The 20886-nt window shown below is 41.0% G+C and overlaps 1 protein-coding gene across 1 annotated transcript in view; it reads left to right on the top strand.

Annotated features, from left to right (window-relative positions):
- INTS9 (integrator complex subunit 9) overlaps positions 1-20886 on the top strand; it is a 249465-nt gene that overhangs the window by 178057 nt on the left and 50522 nt on the right. Inside the window, exons 9-10 of the mRNA XM_069233783.1 lie at positions 2960-3071; positions 9605-9785. Coding sequence (XP_069089884.1) covers positions 2960-3071; positions 9605-9785 — 293 coding nt within the window. The remainder of the gene's footprint in view (positions 1-2959; positions 3072-9604; positions 9786-20886) is intronic.

Genomic DNA, 20886 nt, shown 5'->3' with positions numbered 1-20886 from the left:
CACTCATTAAATATTCAGATCTTTGATGGTGAACCAGGCCAGTGAAACTGGATGCTCGCATGAGTAGCCTATATATTTTTTCGAAATGTGCTGGATGTGTCTTCATAAGTCACAATAATTTTCACGGACCGCAGTTTGTCCCGAATGCCCCCCATAAGCCGTGGGTGCCTCCAAGGCAAAAAATTACATAAGATTAGCCAGTGCCAGAATTGTTTCATTAGTGCTGTCTATATAGCATAGACGGCCCTTATGTCAAGAGTTATCTCTAGTATATCTGGGGCCGCATTTAGTTGTTTGCCTCATTGTCATTTATAGCACAGTTCCACTGTTATCCTCCCTGCTGCACAAATTACGTCCAATACATCAGCGCCAGCATTTTGCCAGGGGTGCCTTATGCAGAATTTCCTCCAGTATATCCATGCCAGTATTTTTCCCACACATGCCTCTATGCCAATAAGTACCATCAGTATGCCCACAGCAGCAGTTTGTGAAGGGTGTTCCCATAAGCCAAGTATCACCTCTAGAATGTCAGTGCCAATATTTAGTCACAGGTGCCTGTTATGATAAGAATTGTCTCTGGTATCCCAGTGCACTTTGCCATTGGTGCCTTCAAAAGCCAAGAGCTGCCTCCAGTTTGCCAGGGCTAACTGCGGGCTCGCAAGCATAAAACACATTCTCAGTCACACTCACATTCATTCACACGCTCTGTCTCTCTCAGTAACTCACACTCATTTTCATTCTCACTCACTCTTAGTTTGACTCACTCATACTTTCTCACTCTTATGCTCCCTCACCCATTCTCAGTCCTTCTTATTCTCACAGCTACACTCATTCGCTGTTATTCAGTCATGCATTCTCGTTCTCTCACACTCCTTACGATCATTCTTATTCACTTACTCATTCTTACTCACTTCCAGCATTTAATTTGCGTATTCCCTCATTCTCATTTACTCTTACTCATTCACATTCAATTTCTGAAACAGTATCACTCATTCCCACTAACTGCCTATCGCCCACTCTCACACACAAGCTTACAGTCACTCTCTCTTACACAAACACACTCCCAAACAGGTTTGAAAGCCTTTTCTTTGACTTATCTCAGCTGTCAGTGATTGTCTGCTGCTCCATCTAGATTACACTAATAGTGAATATTATGCCATTCATTGTTAGTTTAATATAAATGGGCAGGAAACAAGATGGGTGGAGCCCAAATGCACAAAAATGTGAGTCCCCCCTTTGTTCTTGGCACTGATTTTGCCATCTTCGAGGCCAGGGGTTGGCACAGCAGCACCAGTGGTCGCCAGAGGAAAGCCTTGGGGTCGCTGCTGTGACCCTTAGTGACCCCTGTCATCCAGTTGTGCATTCCTCCTCTTTGCAGCTCTTCCTTTCTGTCCCTCTTCATTACACAGCTCTCTCACATGTATCCTCCTCTTTCTCTTTGTCTCACTTCTCTTACACCAGTCTCTCTTTATCACTTCTCTTTCACCTGTATCCTGCTATCCCTCTCAGTCTCGTTCTCACCTGCCTCTCATCTATCTCATTCTCTATGATGTCTCTTTTTCACCTTTCTCTCTAAAGTCTCCTTTGAGGCTGTCTCTTTATCACCTCTTTTTCCCACCTGTCTCATCCTCTATTTCAGTCTCACTTAACTGTTTTCTCGTCTGAATGCCTGTCACATCTCCCACCTGACTACCTCTCTCTGGCTTTCTGCACTCTCTTGAGCCTCTCTGTCTTCATTACCTCTCTCATCTGTTTCTCCTACCTGTGCCTCAGCTTTTTATTCTGTCCTTTCACTCTCTCACCCTCATCCTCTCGCTCTCACACACACATCTTCCTCTCTGTGCCTCACCTGTGTGTGATGTGTCTTCTTCCCTTATTCTTATTTATGTACCTTTCCTGGTCTTTTCTACCTTATTTCCCTCTCCACTGAAAATGCCCAAGGACAGCCAGGCTTACTTTGAGACACCTTTGTGCCTGACTCGCTCAGCCACCAGAATATGGATGGTGGCAGCATTGTTTTTTTGCAGTGTTGTTTATGGCAACCTAACATCCAGCCCGCTGCAGGCTAAAGTGAGTTTAAAAAGCTCATGAGAGCCCTGTTATCTTGTGACCCCAACACTTGTGTATCATCCTCTAAGGCCAGGGGTTGCAGGGGGACTGCCAGGGGTCGCAGGGGAAAAGCCAGGGGTTGCAATTGCAACCCCTAAATGACGTCCCTGATTCCAAGCCTGGAACTTTTGCTTACAGTATGTAGAGCTGTAGAAAGGTGGCAAAATAAGGAGATTGCTGATACTGAAGCCTTTCTATAGTATTAGCTGTGACATAATCAGAGAGGCTATTATCAGAGCTCTTCTATAATGAGATTACTGCCATAATTTGTTGCCGCACTACATGGCACTACTAGACTTTTTTACAGAACAAGTGGATTTATGAAGCAACCTGTCCCATGGACAAGTAGATATTTTATTAAATTCCCCAACCCCATATGTGATTTGGGATGACCAACAAAACTCCTTGTCAGTAGGACAGGCATTGCAAAACGGATTTACTCACCGGTAATTAGGGCTTTTGCAGTCTCAAACCGAGTAATTTGGGGAATGGCACAGTTTCCATTGGTGCAAGATATTTGTACATCAGGCCCTCAGTCCTCAGTATGTGACATAATCCCTGGACGCATTGTTGAATGTTTTATGTGTTACCAAAATGCTAACATAAAATTTCCCCAAAAAAGGAAATAAATTGCTGGGTATCCATGTGCCCAGGTTTTTAGTTGTTCTGCAGCTTTTGCACTTATGTTTAGAAATTCACATGATGATAAAACTGTTTGAGTCGTGATGATCAAAAATGATTCAGTGTACTCTGGTTCTTTACATCAAATATGCATAAATTAAATTGAAGAGACAGAGACGCATAAATATTATTATGCTGAATCTTTAGAAAATTGTTTGCTTTGTTGCAGCCTATGGATCAAACATCTCTGAAAAACAGCGATGTTCTAATTCTGACAGGACTCACTCAGATTCCTACAGCAAATCCTGACGGCATGGTGGGGGAGTTCTGCAGTAATCTGGGTAAGTCCATTGTTCCATAGAATTCTCCTTCACCTGGGCCCAGTAAACCAGTAAGTTGCAGATTTTGTTCAAGATTTCATCTTTAACTACTAAGGCTCTGAATATATATATATTTTTTTTTAATTGGTTAGCTAACCACAACACACTATATTTATTTGCAGTAACATAACAAATATGTTAGGATTCATATATCGAAAATTTGGCCAGAGACCTATTTATTCCGGAACAGACACAACCCTATGATTTGTACAGTTTATTATCATACATGTTCCCCGTGTGTGTAAAGTGCTAACATTGTAAAAGATATAATTTAACTCAAACGTGTATACACTACATTCAACCAGATAAAACATGAAAGTAGTAGTTAGGAGTTTAAGGGTTGATCCCAATCCTACATGAACATAATTGTTTCTCAGACCTTTTCGCCATTAATCCTCCTTTCCAACTCTGCTAAGTATTAAGATCCACTAAAAAGGGTAGTTGAGTAAAACTGTTTAGAATTGCTAATGATGCAAGAAGGTGTGGTAAAAAGAGCTTTGATAAACCAGGAGACCCAACAGTTGCTAGATCTTATATGGAGCATAATCTACCCTTTAGTGACATGCTCCTCCTCAGGCCTTCCCATACCATCTACACACACAGTCCATATTTGTGTAAGTTCAGAAAATTGGCTGAATGGAGACCTTATGCTCCTGGGGAACAATTCTGTGTACAGAAGTTGTGACAAAATCTCTTATATTGCATCTTACACATTTGTAACTGAACACGCAAGTATGGAGGACCACATTTGGATAATAGTTAGAGATTTAATTTTGGAAGCATCACCCACTGAACGCCCCAAAAGAAAATAGTCATCTAGTAAGTATAAGCCAGTAACGTTTTCTAGAGTTACTGATGTAGTAACTAGGATGTTTCTATTTTGAGGCACAACCACTTTGTGTACATTTATATATGTATAGACTGGATTCTTTTTCACAGAGCCAGCATAGTTTAACATTAGCCTTGTATGTTGTTTATGACCCATGGATGGTAAACGGATCAACTAACAAAACCATTCAACATAAGAAGTGTCCACAGCATCATGATAATAGTTGGAGAAACAATAAAGGTCCATACTCTGCCTTTATGGATTTGGTTACATTTACCATCCCCAACAGAGAACAATTCCCACCACAAACAATTTCGTTCTTTCTTCCTTTTCTTTTTTCTGTTCTTCATTTATTGTCTCCTTTCTTTTTTATTTTTCTTTCCTTTTTTTCTTTTTTGATTTCCTACCTTTCCTTGTCTTTCTTCTTAGCTTCTTAAAGCAGTCTCTTTGTACATTACTGTTTGCTCAATTTTTGCCTGGCATATATAGAGCCACAGAGATATGTTGACTTGTTTGGAGCTATAATGTCTGCATGTACATACACCTACATAAGGGTAAAATGTATGTGTAAAAACAAAAATGTTCTGATTTGCTTATATATGGAATATGCAAATGGCCCACAGGGCAAATAGCCAGATAACTGAAGTCCTTACCACCCTTACTCTCAAAATGTGAGCAGTATCATGATATATACTGCATGACAAAGAGTCAACCAGCCCAGTGAAGCACTTACTTCTCTGAGGTGAATCACAAACAAGCATAAAGGGACAAAACTGGTCCTTGGAAACCCTACATGTAAACCTTTCCAGAGTCCGCTCTTTTGCCATCCTACTTGCTCACAGCAGCAGGGCTGGATACCCAAGTGGCAGCTTTTACCTTCCTTGACCTTTATTTACCCTTATCTAACACATATATTAGGCAGTAGCTCAGTATGGCTTTCTTTGACCAGACATAGCTCTTGCTGCTTTAGAGGTTGAAAACTCCTGTTCACTCTGCTTTTACTTGCCATTGGAATTCCTTTCTCAAAGAGCAAGCTAGGTCTGTTCCTCTTCCCGCCAGCCCAACACACCTTTAAGACCATCTCAAAAGAAGAAATCTGTAATTGCACTTATACTGCACTTACTACCCTTACGTTACGAGGTGTTGAGGTGCTTTACACTAGGCTACACGCTGCTCTGAAAACCCAGAGCTAGTGGTTATTGGTTATTGTTGGTTATTAGGATTAGTCTTGTGCACTCATGGAAACAATTCGATGTTTGGCCACAGTTTGTTTGGTAGTCAGTAGAGGTTACATTTTTAAGATAATTACAGACATTGTGAATGTGAACAAATGTTTTATTTCTCATGTAGGAATAATCTAGGTGTTATATGATTGATACCTGCACCATTTCAAGGTGCATGCTCAAACTGTCCCCTTACTTCATGCCCTTCATGATATCATTGAGGATGTCATCAGCATTGTATTTGTGGTACGACATGTGGTCAGTGTAATGCCACAATCCGTGCCACTTTGGAGGGAGTCATTATGGATCTGTGATACCTAAACATGCTGTTCTTCTGACTCTTAGGAGTTTTGCTTAAATGTGAATGACCATAACAGTCATTTGATTTGCATTTTGTTTTGTTTTTTTTTCAAAATATGCAGCATTTTAAAAATTATTCATTTTAGTAGGCAAACATGCAAACAATGTGTGCCCTTGCTGGGGCAACCCTTTCACTGGGCACTTTAAGACTGATTTCTAAATCTCTCTGGCATTTAAAAAAAAAATGTAGTGTGTGGCCATTTTGAAGCTGTGAAAGTAAGTTAATCAAAATGTGTGAGGGCCTGCCCCCTAGCCGCCCCAACAAAATACTCCTAAACTGTTATGATCTAGCAGGTCTTTCTGGGCCACCAAACCAAGTTCCCAGCCATCCCCATAAATTGTTCAAAATGCGTGCATCGTTGGCTTACTCTGTTGACCCATGACCCATCAGAAGGTCTTCTGGACATCAGAAAAATAATCAAAGCGTCCATCATTCCAGCTGTATGTTGAACAACAATGTTCAGAAATTGCATGGACACCCTGGCCGTAAACATTAGTGATGCTAAATGCATCAGTATTGCATGCCTTAATACAAAAGACCTTCAACAAGCAATTACATTCACAGGTGGAAAAACCCACAGTTAACCTTAATGACTAGACTAGCTTCTGACCCATAGACAACCACCAATTCCATAGCAAGATCCAGGAAGCCAAGTTTACAACTTTGGAACTTGGAGACCATGCAGAGGCACAAACTTTGCTTCACCCATCATTAGGGAATATATTTTCTTTTCGATGGTTGCTGCTCAGCCTGTATTTCTTAACCTGCTTCATCTAATGGCTGTGTAGAATATATTTATCATCGGATATTATTGTAGTTCCTGAAAAGGCTGCAATTACTCACTCCCACATCTTTACAGTGAATCCAGTCATGCGTGACAGACATCGACAAGTGAGGAATGGCACAGCCACAACTTTATCCTACCTCAAATCATGTGGAGTTCCTTGAGGCTTATTTCTCTAATTCTTATCTCTTACAATCACACTTGGCAGATATTTTGTAACATAAGCTTTCATTCCTAATGTGTGCTAACTATACACATACTCCCATTTAACTAGAATCTAACTAATAGCAGTAAATATCTACTAGGTTCTTGAATTTCTTATAGTACATACATTTTAGCCTGATTGATGGCTACAGATAACTATGCAGCTCTAAGTTAAAAGTCATTATTATAGGGCACACAGCACAGACTGCCTTATCGTTCTTCCTACATCACCCACACAAGTACGAAGAACCAGCAATACAAACATGGAAGTCTGGTTTGACTTGGACATTCCTTCAGCCTTCTGCTGCAGTAGTGTTTAGAGGGGTCCCACTGCTTTTCCAGATGATTTAGAGGCTTGAACTAGTGCTAACCTGCCCAGACTACTGTGATAACGTAGCACTAGCACCCCTAAAGAATATTCACTTGCTCCAAGGATGTAGAACAAAGATAGATTCCTTCTAATCATGAGGAAATCAGACTGTTTAACAACATCTCTGAAAAGCATTCAGACTATTTGATAATCCTTGAGAGGGAGGGTGGTGGAGGGAGGTGGGGAATTTGGATGACCAGGAAACCTCAGAAAACTGACCTCCAGATCACACTGCTATCTGGCACATCAGGTTCTGCAGCTCACGTTTGACCAGCCAATCCAAATGCAAAAGTAATAAATATAGGAGAAAATTGATTAGAGAGGGCGGCACTCACCTTTGAAATCCTTGGACCATCCCTATCAGGTTCCACTGCCAACCTTTGCTTCATCCAAAAGAATTACTCATGTTATTCAAGAACAACTTTAAATCACAATTAGGATCCACTATAGCAACTCCCCATCATTCTGTAGGGAGGAATCGTACCCTTCACTATATCTCAATTCTCATCGCAAACCTGACTAACTGAAGATTGACCACTATTTAAGGCCAATGGCTATATAGTCCTGTAATCTGGTAACTACACTAGATGTCTTCTAAACCAGAAACAGAACTGATGCAAGGAGTCTCCAATGTTTAGAACCATTAACACTTATTTGGAGAATTGTTTCTCTGCGGTAATGGGCTGGAGTATGGACTTGAGTGGTTATTCCTCAGCGATGGGTATCATTCACAGTAATGGGATGAGGAAAGTGTGAAAAGTGCTCCAAACTGAGGGGGGGCATTTCTAGAATGACACAGGGGTACCGGGCCATGGATGAACCGGCCCCCTAATTACAAGTAACTACAGACGCTTGTTCTTTACTGTCCATCTTCCCTTTCAATGGTATCCACTTTATTTTATTTCTGTTCGAAATACTACTATGGCTGCTAAACAAATTCCTCAACTAAATGAGGAAACGAATACATAACTGACATAAAAGAAGCAAGTAGTGTGTCTACAACTCCTAATTGCCCCATCAAGAGGAATGCACAAGCTGAGTGCCCGAGAAAAGATATGCTAGTCAAGTTTTGGTGGTTTTCGGTTCGCCCTCATGCTGGAGTTTTCATAAAATGAATCCTCTCCCTGGCTGGAAAGATACATCACTTTCGGAGTTTTGGAGGTCTCACTTCACTTCCGTTTCCTGCTGTTGAGGATGGGAAGCAAAGGTTCATGTGAATCATAGATTTCTCAAAAGTACATGTATGGCTCAAATTGTGATGCGGAATTTAGCCCTGTGGCATTTATTGATTTAAAACATTTTATATGGAAAATAGAGTGAACAAGAGGAGTTTCGCATGCTTCTCATTCTGTGTTGCTTTAGGAGCCATGCTCTCCAACCCCTGTTTATTTGATATTTTCCACTGGGATGCAGAGTAGTGTTTTTCTTCAACTGGCAGGGACAATCCCTCATTTTATACACTACTTACATCCATGTAGCTGTTCTACGCCTTTGTGTGCTCATATAAACTTGAACATTTGGTGTATTAAAGAAAGGTGATCGGTACCACCATGTGTAAAAGTAGCCTCGAGAGAAAATACTGTTTAATAGTTGCCCTTCTTATTTATTTGGCAGGTTTAGCAAATTTTGATATTCCAAAAAAAACAGTTGTATTACTTATTGTTTTTATTTATTTGTGTAGCACAAACCAGTGCATTTGGTAGCACAGGAGAGTATGTTCCAATACCTTCATGTTACAAAGGGAACATGAATCATGGGTTTACAAATTATGCTGGGAAGATTACAAAATCAGCAGAGAAATGCAAATATTTTTAGAGCTGAGCCAGTGAGCCGAAGAGGACAGGAAGTATGGAGATGTTGGGAGATCTTTCGAGAAAAGAAGGGATTTCAGTTATTTCCTGAAGCTCAGGGGAGAGGGGCTGGATGAAGGGAGAGAGTGAGAGTTTTAGAAGTTGGTGCATAAAAGGGCGCTGCCTGTCTTCATGTCTTCTCTTTCCTTGCCTGGAAAACTAGCTTTATGTTGGGCACCATTCCATTTGCTTGCATTGAGATATAAAATGGATATTTAGCCCAGTCACACTTAACTCTTCAGAAGTGAAGTAATTTGCCTTTATTCCTGCCTTATTGCTCATATTACTCCACAAAGGCATAAAATAAAAAAGCATTTGCAAAGCTATGTCTGGCACTAGCTGACCGTTTGTTTTGGCTCTACCAACGCTCGTGTTGCCATGGTTTTTGCAAAAAACTTTGTTAGGGGAGCATTGTCTCTAAAGTTGCACATTTATAGCCATCCCTGGCACTAAAGGGAACTACTTTGTGCGCGGATGTGTTCCTTGAAAAAGCGCAGCACGCAGTCACTCGTATGAAGTTAGCCAGAAGTCAGCTGACCAATTGCCCCACGTTTTATGCTCGAGTGAGCGTAAGAAAAATGTGAATGACACAACGAACCAATAAATGAAGAGGGATGGCGGAATGAACCCTGTAAGTAAGTATATCATAAGTATAATTTTGATAAAAACCAAAAGATTACAAGTAAGGCCAGACCTAAAAAGGAGCCTCACCAGCTGATAAGAGGTTAAAACACAAGAAAATATTGTTGTTACAGCGCCTTATTTTATGAGTTATGCAGAATGTTGATGCTGTTGCTCTCTGATTTGTACACGATTTCAAATTTGTCATTGATAGTCTGTAAGCACTGTGTAATTGTCTTCCTTTTTCTGCAGCCACGACCGTGCGGAATGGGGGAAATGTGTTGGTCCCATGCTTCCCTTCCGGTGTGATCTACGATCTTCTGGAATGCCTGTATCAGTACATCGACTCTGCCGGGCTCTCCAACGTGCCCTTCTACTTCATCTCACCAGTGGCCAACAGCTCTCTTGAATTCTCCCAGATATTTGCTGAATGGTATGTTCTGTAGACATTTCTTGAGTTTCTTGGGCCTGGCAGTGTGAATGGTCACAGGTATACACACCCTGCATGGAATGCTGATATGTTCTCATCCAGTCAGAAAGCTTGGAATGCCAGTATCATTGGTTGTGTATCTGGATTCTAAATTTAGCAGAAATTTAGTAGAAGTTTGAAGCATGTTCAAGCAGCAGACCTAGACAGGTGGCATGTTTGCTTGTACAAGGTGTGGTTGGGGAGGCTGCTTCTAATAATCTTATTGCCCACATGCAGCAGCTTGTTGATATTTGTAAAATATGTTATGTAATAAATGCTAACTCCCCTTCCCTCAGCTTATACACCATCAGCTTGGGCACAGGACTGCAGAGTAAGAACTTTAAAAGTGATAACATCCATCGCATAGGGCATTGACGTCTGATAACACTCAACAGAGGGCAATAACCCCTATGTGCTTAACAAATGCCTACGTCTGCCCTTACAGGTTTTGAAAGGTGATAAGTATTTGCAATTATTCAGTTGCCTTTGGTAATATCTTTCGAGTCCTTAAAGGTAGTGTCAACCATGTTGGACTACATACACACAAACCTCTGGTTTTTTTTATTTGTCTGTGTTTTTGTTTGTGCTTTTTTTAGCTTGTGCAATCTCTTTTTCTATTGATCATATATGTTGTTGTAGTAAATGAATTTTATGAGGCAGTGCATGTGAATGGCTTGAGTTCCTAAAGGTACACATACAACTGGAACCAAAAGATGTTCAAGCTGGAAGCGCCTGGAGAACAGAGGATCAAGAAGAATGAATGACAATAAGTACATTCTGCAGATGAGGCAGTGACTGAGAAGGGATGAAGGGAAGTTCTGGTTTGCACTGCCTTTGCTGTAGAGAAGGAGTTGTTAGGTAGTAATGGAAAAGCAGTTAAAAAAGATGTTGGGGGTATGCTGGAGAAGAAGAAGAAGAAATGAAAGGAAGATTTGTATGTATGAATGTAGAAGCTGGGGATCATTCGGTTTAGTAGAGGTGGTTAAAACGTCAAGTGACTGTGGCGAGAGCCCTGTGGTGTGCAGTACTAATGAGAAAGAGTAACTAGGAATGAGTCAGCCCGGGCTATTCCGCCCAAGTCAGGGGTAGAAGTCCCACGCAAATGAAACACAAGTTTCTTTTTCTCATCAGAAACGTCATCCGTTGTGAATTTGTTTAATTAGGGAAAGAAAATAATGGAAAACCAACCATATGCATTCAAATAATAAAATAAGCTTTGAAAAACAAAAATATCCCAACCAGCATTAAAACCGTATAATCGGACTAAAGAATGCTAACAATTGATTTAGGGATAGACAAATCATGCTTGTGTTTCAAAGCATCACTTTTAAACAACTACAGAAACACTTAATAATAATGCAAACTGCTAGATAAGGTATGTTGTACGTGGTGTCTTGGCTGGCAGTTTGCATTTCATCTCAAAGAACAGGTTACTGAGGGAATTTATTCTGTGGCAGAGAACTGGGGAACCTAGTAATGAGACTGCAGCGGGGACCACACTAGAGTTTACAATTTTTCATTCTGAGCCACAACCCATGTAGGTTATGACCTGGTCCAATGATGTTCACCAACCAGCGGATTGCTAGGAAGCTTCTCCCCCAAGGACTTGTGGAGCAATATTACTCTTTGTGGCTGACACCTTCACGCGTGGTGATTGAGCTTGGACTGTTCTTGTTGGACCTGGGGCTAAGTCACACTGATATTTTCAAAATCAAACATCGAGGCACCTCCAGGTGTCACGGGCTGAGGCAGCTCTGGTGCAGTTTGTCCCCACTAGGAGGGGGTCTACTCGCAAGAACTGGCCACATTTATTACTAAGTATAACCCTTAAAGCTAGGGACGAATGTCCAATCTTCATACTTGAGAACTTATGTTTCAACATATGTGTTGCTTTGAGACCCTGAATGTCCTGTCAATAGGAAGGGAAAATGAAACACATAACATTGAACCCCGCTGCAGAGTGCTATACCAGTCGTCAATACCCTAATTCCAAGTTTTAGACTTGAGACACAGCCCTATAAACGGAGAGAGCTGTAAGGGCCATGAAAATATTTGGACAACAGAAAGTAAACCATAAGCTCCATACCAACCAATTTCAGCTTCTTCCAGACCATTGTCATTAGCTCCCAACAGTCTAATAAAGGTTTTAGCATCCCCCCTCCTCCTCCAGTTCCCCTTATACCTCATGTACTTCTGCCTTGTCCTTTATCCCCCTACGATAAGAGAGACAAATTAGAAAGAATTTGATAGTGATATCTTTTTTGATATTTTAAATGTAATTCCTATCTCAGTATCTTAGTGTACACTTTCCAACCCTTGTTGTTTGGGGGAGGGTTGTCACTGCCTTCATTCTTAAGTGTTAAAGGTAAGAGTTAATCTTTAATATTTACTCAGTGACAGATAGGCCACCATAGTTGAATTTCTTTACATCTTCTATTGGAGATTTCCTTAATTATATGCATTTAATATTTATTTGGAATTGAACGAAATGTATTGCCTAATAATACCTAGTCCTCAACTTCATTTTCATAAAATATGGCTGCTGGCTTCATAATGTTCATTGTGTGTCTATTTCTCTTTAACACCGCATGCAGCAACGTGTGTTTATCTTGGACCACATGTTCTTCTCGAAGGACTCTCTGGAGGAAGCCTTTCAGTATTTCCAAGGGTCTTTCTGCTAGCACACTGTATTGTATTCTCTCAAGACTCTTTTTATTGTTCATGTGACTAGTTCTGACACCTCCTGTGCCTTGCTGCTTTTTTTTTTTTACCACAGCACCAACCTATATACCCCATCTGAGTGCTACTAATACTATGGCTACCGTGCAGCGTTATCTAATAGATAGCGCCCAGAGTTTTTGTGGTCTGCACAGGGATGATTAAAGATAAGTTAACAAATCTTTCTCAAGATAATTTCTACCCCGATTCTAAAATGTAGCTCTTCTATTTCCATGACCAAATTTGAATATTTACGCTGTTCCCGAATTCCAGAGTTGTTCTTGAATTGAGAATTAGTAGTGGGAATGTATTTTGAGCTATTGTGATACTTTACCAGTACATTGTGGGATTTGTATTTTGAAAATGCAGATACTTATAGGGTCACAAATTATAGTGTGTGAGATTTTTGGTTATGCACTTTTGATTTGTGATTCATTAGGTGGATTGATTACTGTAATTTTGATGGTTTTGTCACATTTGTGAGTTAGGTTCTGATTTGTGATGTGCATCAAAGGAAATTATGGATTACTATTTTTATTGTTGGTTAAAGTTATTAGATTTGTTGTAATCCAAGATCTCAAGCTATTTTGTTGAACTTGTCTGCAAATGGTTGTGTGTTGATGTGAGGCACCACAAAAATAAAGTGATATGGATTTCTGCATCAATAAGAATCTTTGAGCAGAATGTGTTCTAACTCTATTTAGGTTGGCATTTGTTTATTCTTTTGTGCACTGGAGTAAATGTGCTGTTTTTCAGGTGGATTATTGCTGGTCACGAATCTGCCTTTGCACAATTGTCAGTGCAGAAAGGGTACAGATTCTCTTTAACTTGCAACATTTTCTTTCTTTAGTCTTATTTAGGTTGAGCGGGTAGGGTTTATTTGTTTGTATGTTGGCGAAGGCATTGTGTTGATTTTTGTTAACAAAAAAATGATGCTGCAATTGGTTTAATGTCATCAGAGAGTCAAATTAGCGCTTGATTGACAAAGCGTAAAGTTTTGAACGATGTTTCTGTTATAGAAGGAGAATAAGATACCTCCTGTGGCTACACCTGTGTTTGAAATGATGACTGGCTTTGGTTTCCATACGTGTGATTAAAAGACAGGCACAAGAATAGATCTGTTGATGAGAATTTGAGATTTCCTTTAAAGGGTAAATTTAATGTCATCATCATCAAACGCTTTATTTCAGACACAGGATTTACCATAAAAGCACACATTAAAACAGCTAAAATAAACAACAAAACATTCTCCATAATTTTACAAAAAAATGCATAGACATAAAAGGCATAGTTAAAAAATGACAAACTGTTACATTGCATGACCAGTTGAACCATGCGAAGTGCAGAACATTTTAACAAAGATGCAATTTAAAATTCAATATAAAACTTGTAACTACCAGGCGAAAGGTTAATCTATCAATGAAAACATGAAATAATTTATTCTGGTAATTGCACATGTGAGGAAAGAACATATACTTCTCCAATTAGATGGGGCATCAAGCTGTGTCAGATGCACTAGGGCTAATCTGGAGGATCTAAACCCCTGCTTCCGTAGAATAAGGATTGAAAACCTCTTAGTAAGATCATTAAAGAACTTACAGAAAAGAACAAAATGCAACAAACTTTGCAGTGAAGACTCATCACAGGGGCATATCAGGACTTTTGGGGGCTCAAATTGGCAAAAGGAAAAACCAAGATGCCACCTTACAAAGCCTAACCTGAACCTTGTGAAAACGGCAAAGGTAGAATCACCACATACTCTTTGTTAGACATTTTTTTAGTTCTATATACTCTCTGAGGGCTATCAACCTTTCCTTAAATGCAGATTTATCCACTTTACAAATTGACTAGGGAAATTCAGTGAAACAGTGACTAGAGACAAAGTGGGGCATGCAGATAAAAGCAAGGGGAGAGGACACTATGTTGAATGCATAATGGAGCAACGCATGCGAGAACCACGCATGCCTGAACAACGCAGTCGGAACAATGACGGCGTTGTTTACACAAATGCCTTTACCACGCATGCCTTTACAGTGATTTTTTATTGTAAAAGCATGCATCGTAAAGGCCTGTGTGGGAACGACATGCGTGGTTCTAGCTTGCCACCTGCCCTAAGGCCCAAAAGTACCCCACCCCTGAAACAAAACTACGCTGACCCCGCCCCTAAAAACAAAACTTATTCAACCCCTCCACCCCTGAAAACAAACTACCCTGACCTCCCCACCCCTAAAAACAAAACTACCCGATAAACCCCACCCACCCTGAGCTCTAAAACCGTCCCGACCCCCCACCTGCCCTAAAAACAACCCACCCCTGCCCCTAAAAACCAAACTACCCCAACCCTCGCCCTTAAAACAAAACTACCCCGACCCGCCCCTAAAAACTAAACTACCCCACCCCTAAAAACAAAACTACCCCGACACCCCACCCACCCTGAGCCCTAAAACTTTCTCCGAACCCCCCATTCGCCCTAAAAACAAATGCCCACCCTCCCTGCCCCTAAAAACAAAACTAACCCCACCCCCCACCACGCCCGTAATAACAAAACTACCCGATCCCCCCCACCCCACTCCTAAAAACAAACTACCCGACCGCCACCCCTAAAAACAAAACTACCCCGATACCCCATACCCACTCTGAGCCCTAAAACCTTCCCTGACCGCCCACCTGCCCTAAAAACTACCGACCTCTCCACCCCACCCCTAAAAACCAAACTACTCCAACCCCCGTTCCCTGCCCCTAAAAACCAAACTACTCCAACCCTGTCCTCGCCCCTAAAAACAAAACTACCCCTACCCCACCAAACCGCCCCTAAAAACAAAACTAACCCGACACCCCCCACCCACCCTGAGCCCTAAAACCTTCCCTGACCCCCACACCCGCCCCTAAAAACCTAACAACCGCGATCTTCCACCCCTAAAAACAAAACTACCTTGACCCCCACCCCTAAAAACAAAACTACCCGATACCCCCTACCCACCCTGAGCCCTAAAACCTTCCCTGACCCCCCCACTTGCCCTAAAAACAACCAATCCCTAACCCCACTCCTAAAAACCAAACTACCCCACCCCTAAAAGCAAAACTACCCCAAACCCCCACCCTGCCCCTAAAAACAAAACTACCCCGACCCCACCGCCCCTAAAAACAAAACTACCCCGACACCCCCACCCACCCTAAGCCCTAAAACCTTCCTGACCCCCTCACCCGCCCTAAAAACAACCAACCCCTCGCCCCGCCCCAAAAAACAAAACTACCCCGATCCCCATGGCCGTAAAAACCAAACTACACTGACCCCCCCCCACCAATAAAAACAAAACTATCCCGACCCCCGCCCCTAAAAACCAAACTACCCCGACCCGCCCCTAATAAAAAAACGACCTTGATCCCCTGACCTTGGCGCCAAGCCCTTAATCCACCCTCACCCCTAAAAACTACCCCCCAACCCTAACCCACTTATCTGACTGTGCCCTCTCCCCTAAAAACCAAACTACCCCAACCCCCCCACCGTGCCCCTAAAAACCAAAGTACCCCAACCCCCACCCCTAAAAATAAAACTACCTCCTGCCCCTAAAAACCAAACTACCCCGACCCCCCCAACCCTGCCCCTTAAAACAAAACTACACCGACCACCCCATTCCTGCCCCTAAAAACAAAACTACACCGATCCCCTCGCTCCAAGCCGTTAATCCACCCCACCCCTAAAAACTACTGCACAACCCTGCCCCAGCCCCACTTACCTGACTGCGCCCTCTCCCGATCCACTCTGCCTTAACCACGCATATGCGTAGGTTAGCACATGCATGGTTATGGCAGAGAAAAAGGCAGTTGTTGTTCCAGCAAGCGTGGTTACACTTGCGTTGTAGATGTAATCGTTGTTAGGGAGTCGTTCAGGACGTTTCCCCACTATGTTAGGTGTGAGTATGTTTCTTGTGAGAGTGAAACTGACAAAAATAAAGCTGAGTATAAATCTGTTGAATCTAAAAAAAGAGAGATGAAAGAAAGGCAAGGAAAATACTTTTGATGAGAAATATACTTTCTTAAATGAGCTGTTGAGTTCTGGACCTCTTCCTTATGCGACAGAAACCAAGATAACACGACTGCCACGGCATGATATAGGTGCAAGTGAACCAAGCATGAGTATGAATGAAATAAGAGCATTTGGTATCACAAGTATTACAAGTACCCCATCTGAAGATGCTTTTCCTGTTTCTAGTGGAATGCCAGCTGTTGTTGATACCTTAAATCCTGTAATTGAGGCTGTTACTACTTCACAGCCTGTAGAACCAAAGAGAGTAGAAATTAATGTTGCTAATTTGGAGACATTTTACAGGCTACAATTGATGTGGAATGACTACCTGTCTATGATTTCGGTGAATTAAATACTTGAACTGGGAAGCAGCATGGGACAGGCTTAAAGACCTAACAGATGAATATAACATTGGTTTATATGAAACCAGGAGCTTATGTATACATTTTAGAATGGATTTGAGTGAAGCTGAAGTGAAGAAAAATGGATCTGCAAGCTCATATCAAGCAATTGACTGATTTCTTAAAAGACAGAAGAGATTTAAGGAAGTATAGGGACAAGTGGAAGACAAGAGCTAGCTCTAAAAAGAAAAAAACTTGATACTGAAAAGAAGTAAATGTCGGCATGAGTGAACCTGAACTAGAAATGTTTGTGTCAGAATTTCCTTTGCGAAAAGTTCATGGAGGAGCATATGTGCACGTACCTTGGACAAGGTCTGCATTTAATGACAACTTTTGCAAAACTGAAAAGGAACCAGATAAGTGACCATTTTGAAAGTGCACACATATTGTGAAAGATGTGTGTAGATTAATGCAAAGTACAGTGGAGTAAAAGGTCTAGCTTTCATCTTTGGTTTGTGTCCAGTGCTTAATTTGTGTATTCTGCAGAGTGTGATGTGTTTGCAAACCAAGAGTATTGATGAAATACTCAATTATGGCAAATATTGTAGTCATTGTTTTGGCACGAAGCAGAAAAATATTAAAAAGGTGATGTGTGTACAAATGAAGCAGCTTCAGAGAGGCGGTTAAAGTCAGAGCATGAATTTGTTTTTTGATTCTGGTTATGTTGATGGTTCAAATTACGCAAATTCTAGTGTGAGCTTTGGAATGCAAAGAAATAATGATGTCTGTACAAGCTGGAAATGTATCTCTGCGAGGCAGGGGTGTACAGAATTTGTGAATAATTTTGGAATTAATATAGACGTTAATTTGCTCAAGAAAAGTACTGTTTGTAATCTCTGCAGCAAATATGGTCTGTGACTGTCCCTGAGGAGGGGAATGCAGGTTATGCGCTAAATAGCCATCCTGTATCCTATTACCCCTTTCATGAAGAGAGGTCCAAGTTGTAGAGATTAGCAATAAGCAGATTACTAATCAGGTTTCAACAAGTGACTCTATAAAAACAGGTTACATTCAAAATTATCACCAATTCATATTGTGTGAATCGAGTCCTGTTAATTTGCTTGGAAGGGATTTTTTGTGCAAGATGAATTGTGTGATCTACTGTACACGGATTGTGTCGCAATTCAAACTCAAGATGAAAAATTAGAGTTTAAAATAATCATAATTGTCAAAAGTTCAGTTATTTCCAGTTCTTAGAAAAGATTACCTGCCTCTTTATTTAAGACACACAGTGACAGAAGAGTTGTGGGATTTTACAGGTTAAGAAATTGGACTGATAAAAAGTGCAGACTCAGTAAAAATTATAGTAAAGCCAAATGCAGTTTGAGTAAACTCATCAATATAAACTTTAACGAGAAGCATTGGAAAGAATGAAGCCCATCATAGTAAAAATGATAAAATGGGGAATCCGACGAGAGTCGCATTGTAGTCTATGCAACTCTCTGGTTATGAGCATTAAAAAAAAACAAGTGGCAAATGGAAGATAGTCCAAGATATTTGTAAGATTAGCAAAAGTGTAGTTCTGTGTTCTCCGATGGTACCAAATTCTACTGTAATATTGTTTCAGATTCCTGCAGATGCAGAATGGTACATAGCCATTGACTTGTTCTAAGCTTTCTTCTCCTTTCCTCTCCATGTGGATAGTCAACATCATTTCTCATTTCGGATCCTCAATAAAGTCCTGTTTGGTGTTGAGTCCCACTTGGGTATGCAGAAAGCTCCTCATTCTAAAGATCGTTGCTTACTTCTCTGCTACATAAGATGTAGTAGCCACAAATCTTCCTAGTTGTTTGAAATCTGTATCAGCTGTTGGCATGGGCAGTGCAGGGGCCCCCATGGACAACGCTGTTGCGCTTTTCGCTGCCTGATTTACAGGCAGTGAAAAGCGCGATGGGTGCTGTCGCACCTGATGCACCGCAACATTGCAGCCGGCTCGATTACGAGCCAACTTCAATGTTGTGGTGAGTTTCCAGCTGGGCCAGCGGGAAACTCATAATAGGGCCAGCGGGTGGAAAACCAGAATGGCGGTCTTCTGACCCAGAGAGTTTGGCGTGCGGCCTCTGCCACCTGCCAAACTCATAATGAGGCCCTTAATGTGTTAGTCCCACAATCAGTTGAGATTTTGCTGACCTGTACACGGATTCAGCACATTGTAAACCACTGTCTTACTACGTTTGATCTTTAAATCCTGCCACCCTGTTGCTAATTCCAAGCAGTGATGAAGACAACGAAGACCTTGACTACAATTGCAATGATGTAACAGAATTTTGTACCAAACCAAGACCACACATAAAAGATACTCCACTTAATGAGTCTGGCCTACCTCTGTAGAAGGTTCTTGTGTGAGAACGTATCAAGGAATACCAGGAGCATCTTGAGCAGTTTACTTCATCTCTGAATTTAGTGAAGCATCATACTTGTGTATTGTACCCTCAGCACAAGTATCAGATTTGATTGCCCTGACAAGAGCATGCTGTATGTCTAATGCATCAAGTGTAGCAATCTACATAGACAGCCAATATGGATTTGGAGTGGTACATGATTTTGGGCAACTGTGGTCACTGAGAAGTTTCATGACATCCCCGGGTACTCCCATTACAAAAGGCACATACATTTTTAATTTCTTGGAAGCTTTGCAGCAGCCTAAACTTCTTTAGGCTGTCAAGTATCAGTTGTAAAGCGTATTGCTCATAAATCGGGTGATGACATACTCACCATGGGCAATAACTATGCCAACCAAGTTGTTAAGTTTTGTGCTTTTGAAACCGACAATTCAATCAAAAGAGCAATAACCAGAGAAAGAACCGTGTAAATTGGAATCAGAAACTGATTACTCTACTAGTTATAAGAATTGTTTTTTTGTTGAATCCAGTGTATACAACATTCTGTGAACTCAGAGCACTTTAGGAGGAAGTACCAGAGGATGAAAAGAAAACAACTAACTACAGATACTAAGAGACTAGAATGAAATTTGGATAATCTCAGAACACTATTATATATACTTCTTGATGCAAGTTGTTAAGTATACTGAGAATGATAGACAGTGACATGTAGAGGGAAAAGCAATGGTGAAAATGTTTAAGAAGTATTGTTATAATACTCACTTTAGAGCTTTAGTAGAACATTTATGCAAGAAATGCATTACTTGTCAAAAGATGAATCAAGGAAATGTTCACTAGTTATTATGAGTCACATAGTCAAGTCTGAGGGACCATCCACTAGACTTCAAGCAGATTACATTGAGATGCCTATTCAGAATGGGCTTAAGTACATATTACTGATTATTTGTTTATTTGATTATTTGTTTATTTTATAAATAAATAGGTGGAGGCTAACCCAACTAGGAGATCTGACAGCATGACCATAGTCAAACCATTAAAATAACTAATACCACTGTATGAAAATAAGACTTCTGTTGAGACAGACAAAAGTACCCACTTTAAAAATTAGATCCTAAAGTTACCATGTACAGCTTTGCAAATTGATCAAAAGGTCCACTGTAAAGGATGAATGGCGCAATAAAATCCAAGATGGACAAGATATGTGCATCAATGACTTTGAATTGGCCAGGTGCACTTCCACTTGTGAATTAGAAGACTCCAAATAAAGGCTGGTCTCTCACCATATGAAGTTTTGATGGTAAGAGCAACGAGAATCCCTGCATTCCTCCAGCAGCACTTTTATCAATAACTGATGACATTGTATTGGACCATTGTAAACGTCTGGTGAAATGTCTGTCAGTTGAATGTGGCAACACTGTCAACAAAAGGTGTCCAGTGCCACGCACTGCAGCCAGGTGACTGGGTACTGGTGAAGAAACAGGTTTGTAAGAATTGCTTGGAGCCACATTGGCGAGGACCTCATCAAGTGATTCTTGTGACTAACACTGCTGTGAAGTGTGCTGGAATTCCACAGTGGA

The sequence above is a fragment of the Pleurodeles waltl genome, chromosome 5 (genome assembly GCF_031143425.1).
Source record: "Pleurodeles waltl isolate 20211129_DDA chromosome 5, aPleWal1.hap1.20221129, whole genome shotgun sequence".
Taxonomy (NCBI): Eukaryota; Metazoa; Chordata; class Amphibia; order Caudata; family Salamandridae; genus Pleurodeles; species Pleurodeles waltl.
This window is presented reverse-complemented; position numbering and strand designations above follow the sequence as displayed.